This window comes from Monodon monoceros, unplaced genomic scaffold, assembly GCF_005190385.1.
Source record: "Monodon monoceros isolate NGI ecotype Baffin Bay Population unplaced genomic scaffold, NGI_Narwhal_1 Super_Scaffold_2, whole genome shotgun sequence".
NCBI lineage: Eukaryota > Metazoa > Chordata > Mammalia > Artiodactyla > Monodontidae > Monodon > Monodon monoceros.
Window position 1 is genome coordinate 99,114,660 of NW_021703776.1, and position 6,016 is coordinate 99,120,675.

General features: G+C 65.0%; 1 protein-coding gene across 1 annotated transcript in view; it reads left to right on the forward strand.

The window, feature by feature from the left end:
• Window positions 1-5,782, forward strand: part of AGAP3 (ArfGAP with GTPase domain, ankyrin repeat and PH domain 3) — a 29,723-nt gene extending 23,941 nt beyond the window's left edge. Inside the window, exons 14-19 of the mRNA XM_029233085.1 lie at window positions 1,477-1,614; window positions 3,328-3,482; window positions 3,566-3,656; window positions 3,835-4,057; window positions 4,653-4,908; window positions 5,063-5,782. Coding sequence (XP_029088918.1) covers window positions 1,477-1,614; window positions 3,328-3,482; window positions 3,566-3,656; window positions 3,835-4,057; window positions 4,653-4,908; window positions 5,063-5,269 — 1,070 coding nt within the window. The 3' untranslated portion in view covers window positions 5,270-5,782. The remainder of the gene's footprint in view (window positions 1-1,476; window positions 1,615-3,327; window positions 3,483-3,565; window positions 3,657-3,834; window positions 4,058-4,652; window positions 4,909-5,062) is intronic.
• Window positions 5,783-6,016: the final 234 nt, after the last annotated feature.

The following is a 6,016-nucleotide window of genomic DNA, read 5'->3' on the forward strand; positions in this document are numbered from 1 at the left end:
GCGGAGGGCAGCCGGGGAGGCCGAGATGGGCAAGGGGGCGCGGCGGAGCCCTCCAGGGCTTGTGGCAGAGCCGGTGCCACGCCTGGGGCGTGGAGTTGGGGTGGCTGCCCCTGTGCTGTCCCCAGGCCCGCGCCAGCGGTTGGCGCTAGAGACCCTCCCTCTGCAGCTCCCTGCCCGCCCACCGCTGTCCATCCCCATCAGCCCCCTGCGCCGCCAGCTCATCAGCCTCTCCGCGGGGCGGGGGGGGGTGCGGGGGAGCGGCTGAGTGGGGAGGTCGGAGGCTGGGGGCTTGAAACACGTTCCGAAGGCGGCAGCTAGCCCGCGTGGAGCGGGGTCCCCGCAGACAGGATCAGGGAGCTGTCCGGAGAGGTGCTTTCTCCCCCGCGCTGCCCCCATAGGCTGAGGCCCCACCCAGTCTGGGTGGTCGAGAACTCTCCCTTCCCACCTCCGCCTGCTCTCCCTGGCCTCGTGGTCTTCTTCCCTTCATCAGCGTCTGTGCCTCGGCTTCCCCTTACTTCTTCCCCCGCCTCTGCAGCGAGCACCTCCGCGCGCTCTCCTCACTCACCCGTAGCCCCACATCCCTCAGCAGTCCTGAAGGCTAGAGGGAAATGGGCGCAGCCCGGCCCTCCTCTCCTGAGTGAGGGTGTGAGAGGGAGGAGACTCCCTGGGCGCCGGGCACACTGCTGCTCCCGCGTCCCTCCTGCTGGGCAGCAGCGCGTTAGCTCTCCTCCCCGACTTGCCTCCCAGAGACCCTGCCCAGGCCCGCATCCCAGCAGAAGCGCCGGCCCGGCCTGAGCTCTGACAGCAGGAAGCGGCTGGGCGCCCACGGCCCCGGGCCTGCGTCACCTGCCCGGCCAGGCCCAGGCCTCTGGCCGGTGGATGTAGAGGCCCCAGAGGGCAGCCGGGGGCCCTTCCCGGGTCACCGTCCTGCGGCCTGTGCTGGCCTTGGTGGGGCCCCTCTGTTGAGTCTGGCAGGCGGAAGGCAGGGAGGGAGGGCGCGTGTCTGCCTCTAATGAAGTTTGACATTTAGTGGTGAGCGTCGGGCGGGGTGTGGGAGACGGGAGCTTGATTAGCGCGCTCTAATTGACAGTAATTAGGCAGCTCCCTGATTGTTTCTAATTCTGCTATTAATTGTGAGGAGCGGGGAGTGTGATTGAGGATAAATTTGGTGCGGAGCTGCTGGGTCTCCAGCCCCCGGCCGCCTTCCGCCCTCCAGGCTGCAGAAGCCAGTTCCCTCCGCACCTTCACTCTGCCCTGCCTGCGGTTCCTACACGCTCCTCTCCACCCTCCCTTCCTCCAAGGCCGGGGGCGCCTTGGGGCCTGTGGGCAGACCCCTCCCGGGGTGCGGACAGGGCGGGAGTGCCCCCCCCTTCCCCCTGCCCCGGCTGCAGTTCAGGGTGGAGCCCCCAGCACCCCGGGCAGGGCCTGTGCTGGCCCCTCCCCTCTCCCCACACTTCTCCACCTCTCCCTCACCAGCCAGTGGCCCAGCCGAGGTGCTCAGTTCCAGCCCCAAGCTGGAGCCTCCCCCATCTCCCCACTCCAACCGGAAGAAGCACCGGAGGAAAAAGAGCACCGGGACCCCCCGACCAGACGGCCCCAGCGGTGCTGCTGAAGGTTAGGGGGACCCGCGAGGGAAACGGGGCACAGGAGGCGGGCAGCGGGACTTGGGGATAGTACCTGAAGGGTCCCCCTTTCTGTATTAGACTAAAAGCACTCTCTAATAGTAATTTCCAGTAAAAGCAGCTCCACCGGTTCTGGTCACCTCAGCCTGGTATCTTAGAAGAGCTCTTTCTTCTGCCTAACTTAAAGCCTTCCTGTGAAAACGTGAGCTTACTTGTTTTATTCTTACAGAAGGTAAAAGACAGCAGGCCGCTACTCCCCCCGCAGCTCTTCCAAGGGGGTGCGGGCAGGACCCATGTTTTCTGTGTGTCTTGTGTCACCCATTGAGTTTAAGCAGTGCTGGGCGCGAAACAGGTGCTTCATACGCGTGCGTGTTCGGCTGAGCCTCTCCTTAGTCGTCTTTAGGCTGAGGAATTCCAGCTCCTCAGCTATTTTTCCATAGGTCCTTTCTCGTAATCCCTTATTAATCATAGCGCTGCTTCTCTGATTTTCCCCAGAGTATCTTCAGAATGTGCCTCTTCTCAGTGGTTGGAGCGTCCTTGCTCCTAAATAAGGTTAACCTACATTGATGCGCAGTTGCTGGTTTATACTCTGATGGTCAGGGTTAGGGGCGTGGCTCGGTGGGGGAGATCATCTCTAAGGGAAGGAGCCACCTTTCCCAGCCAACCGGTGACACAGGGGTGCTCAGCGCTCATGGCACGGGGTGCACCTGTACCAGGGAACTGAACCCCACAGACTGTCACCGTTATGTAGTTCAGAGATGGTTGGAAGCGAGGTGAGGTGGAATGGTGGAGCCTGGGGAAAGAAAGGTACCAGTTTCTCTACGAAGACAGTTCCGTTAAGGGCGCCTTAGAGCAGGAGCCCACCAGGAGGACTTCCCTTGGCGGGGGGGGGGGGTGGGCGGGGGGGGCATGGCCAGTGTCACTGGGGCGGGAGGCTGCCCTGGCAGGACGTGTGGTCTCACTTGGGCCTCCTCACAGGCACCTGTCTCTCCAGCCGCAGGACACACTCGCACTGCTTGTTAGGAACCGTTCACCCACGGGGCGGTGACCGGGCGGGAAGGAGATCCACGTGACTGTCTCCTGGGGGGCCTGGGGGAGCAGAGCTGGGAACAGCTTCACTGCACTGCTTGGGAAGTGTCTGTCACTGCAGATGTCCTCAGGTTCCTATCTGCTCACACATCCGAGTTAGTCTGTGGAGGAAACCTCTCCTCCTCTCCCCATCCCCTTGCCCTCCCTGCCTGCCTGTGCCAGGGTAGCGGGGGAGGGGCCCGGCTCCCAGGAGCCCCACGCTGACGCCATCAGGAATATTGGGTTTAATGAGGTGCAAAATGAGGCGGCTGCAGCTGACATGTACGGATGGTGCCCACCCCCGCCTTCGCCGCCCCCCCACCCAGCACTGTCTCCTAACGCCCCATCACATCCTCCAGATACTCAGCTCTGCTTTCCCCAGGAAGCAACCCTCTGCTTTCCAGACCCATTCCCAGCAGTGCCAGGGATGCCAGAACCTCGCTTCCCCATCTTTTTCTCCCAGGCTCCGCAGGTGGCTAGGACGGAGGTCTGGGGGCTCCACACGGCGCTCTGCCCCCGACTCCCCGCAAGGTGCCCTGGAGAGAGCGGTCCTCGAGGCTGGGGTGGCGTGTCCCTGCACGTGCGTGCCGGCAGGGGCCCTCTGCCCTCATGCCGGCGCGTGTCCCTGTGCCCACAGAGGCCGAGGAGTCGTTCGAGTTTGTGGTGGTGTCCCTCACCGGGCAGACGTGGCACTTCGAGGCCTCGACGGCAGAGGAGCGGGAACTGTGGGTACAGAGCGTGCAGGCCCAGATCCTCGCCAGCCTGCAGGGCTGCCGCAGCGCCAAGGACAAGGTTGGCCCAGAGGCCCGGGTGGGGTGGGGTCCCAGGTTGGCCTCGCGACTGACCAGCCACCCCTGCCTCTCCCCCCGAGGCAGACTCGACTGGGGAACCAGAATGCAGCTCTGGCTGTGCAGGCCGTGCGCACCGTTCGTGGCAACAGCTTCTGTATTGACTGCGATGCCCCCAGTGAGTGCCGGGCCGGCGGGGCCGGGCTTGTGGGTGGCTTAGAGAAAGCGCGACCAGCTTCGTGGAGGAAGCGCTGCAGGAGGCCTCTCGTAGGCCGAGAACAGCGGCAGGGAGGACTTTCCTGGTGGTCTCGCTCTGGTTGCCCGTGGGCTTCATCTTGCTCTCTCTCCGCACCTAGATCCAGACTGGGCCAGCCTGAACCTGGGCGCCCTGATGTGCATCGAGTGCTCGGGGACCCACCGGCATCTGGGGGCTCACCTGTCCCGGGTCCGCTCCCTCGACCTCGATGACTGGCCACCTGAGCTGCTGGCCGTCATGACCGCGATGGGCAATGCCCTGGCCAACAGTGTCTGGGAGGGGGCCCTGGATGGGTACGCGAAGCCGGGGCCCGACGCCTGCAGGTGAGGGCAGGGGCCCTGGCGCTGGCCGGCAAGGGCCCTGGCGCTGGCCGGCAAGGGCGGGGACGTGGGCGCTCCTGCCAGGTGGGGAGAACTGAGGGTGGGGCCGGGCAGCTGTGACAGGGCTGGAAGGGTTAATTAAAGCCCGGCCGTTGCTCTGCTTGGCAGTGGGCCCCTGGGGGTGCCCCTCCCCCTCCTGTCACTCAGCGCCTCACAACAACGGGCCCTTTCTCAGCGTTATCAGCAGGTCAGGGGGCCAGCGGGAGGCGCATGCGCAGGGCCCTATCGCTCTGTGGCGCGAAGGCCACGGCCTGAGCTCTGAGATGGGGAGAATGGGTGGTAGATAGGGTCGTGCGTGGGCCCCCAGCGCGGGCCCCCGCCTCCTTTGTTCCTGCAGGGCCAGATAAGCTGCCACCCGAGCCCTGCCGGGAATCTTCCTGCCCTCTCGGCCCCCAGGGGCCTCCCCCGGAGTTCTCTTCCACTTCTTCCACACCCTCTGTGCCGCCCGCTGCCCCCTGACGCCCCCGGGTCCCTCAGGCTCGCCTCTGCGGCCCCCTCACCCCCCTGACCCCCGGCCCGGCCCCTCCTGTGCTCGCAGAGAGGAGAAGGAGCGTTGGATCCGGGCCAAGTACGAGCAGAAGCTCTTCCTGGCCCCGCTGCCCAGCTCGGACGTGCCGCTGGGGCAGCAGCTGCTCCGAGCGGTGGTGGAAGACGACCTGCGGCTGCTGGTGATGCTCCTGGCCCACGGGTCCAAGGAAGAGGTGAACGAGACCTACGGGGACGGGGACGGGCGGACGGCCCTGCATCTCTCCAGCGCCATGGCCAACGTCGTCTTCACGCAGCTGCTCATCTGGGTGAGTCGGGGCTCCCGCCCCGCAGGTGCCCCTGACCTCCCTGACGTCCTCCTCACCCCAGCCCTCTGAGAGCCGCCGCTCCCTTCTCTCCCCGGGAACCCACACCTTTCCCGCCGTGTCGCGCCAACCGTGCCACCCGCGCTTTCTTCTGCAGTACGGGGTGGACGTGAGGAGCCGGGACGCCCGGGGTCTGACCCCGCTGGCCTATGCTCGCCGGGCCGGCAGCCAGGAGTGCGCAGACATCCTGATCCAGCATGGCTGCCCCGCGGAGGGCTGCAGCTTAGCCCCGACCCCCAGCAGAGAGCCTGCCAACGGCAGCAGCACCTCCGCTGAGCTGCACCGAAGCCCTAGTCTCCTGTAAGGCCCAGGAAGAGGGCAGAGGGGCCACAAGGACTCCAGGGCATGGGGACCCACCTCCCTACGGGCGCTGGGAGAAACAAAGACACAGAGACTGAGAAGCAGGGACACGCGGAGAGGAAGGAGGAGAGGGAGACGGGAAGAGCCAAAGGGAAGAACTAAACGGGAGACACAGAAGGGTCCGAGGAGACGCCGGGCTTGGAGCTGCAGCGGAGGGGTCGGAGGGGTCTGGCCCCTGCCCTCCGGCGCCACTGAGAAGGGACAGGACCCTTTGGCGGTGCTGTGAGGAGAGGGGGGCAGGACCTCGCCCTCCTCCAGGTTCCTGCCTTCTCGTGCCGGCCCCCTGGGAGCCTCCTCCTAAAACGGAGCCTGGGTGGGGCAGACGCTGGGGGGGTGACCTGCGAGTCCCATGTAAATGTGTACATTGGAATATTTATGTTTGTGTACATATTTGGTGTGTGTGAGATGTGCCAATAAACCAGACTGTGTGTGTGGCCTTCATCTCCCCTCTCATCTCCCTGCCGTTCCGAAAATGCCCCTCTCATCTCTCTCTTCTCCTTTGTCCCTGTCCTCTCATCTTTGCTGTACTTTACTTTAGGGTACCCCATCCACCCCACCCCCACCCCCGTCCAGGAGGCAGTCTGGAGGCTAGGTGACCCCCCAGCCTCCTACGTGCGTTTCTCTCAGCCCTCTCTTGCCAGGGGCGTAGTTGAGTTTCTCAGCAGCACCGGGAGGAGGGTCGAGCCTGCCA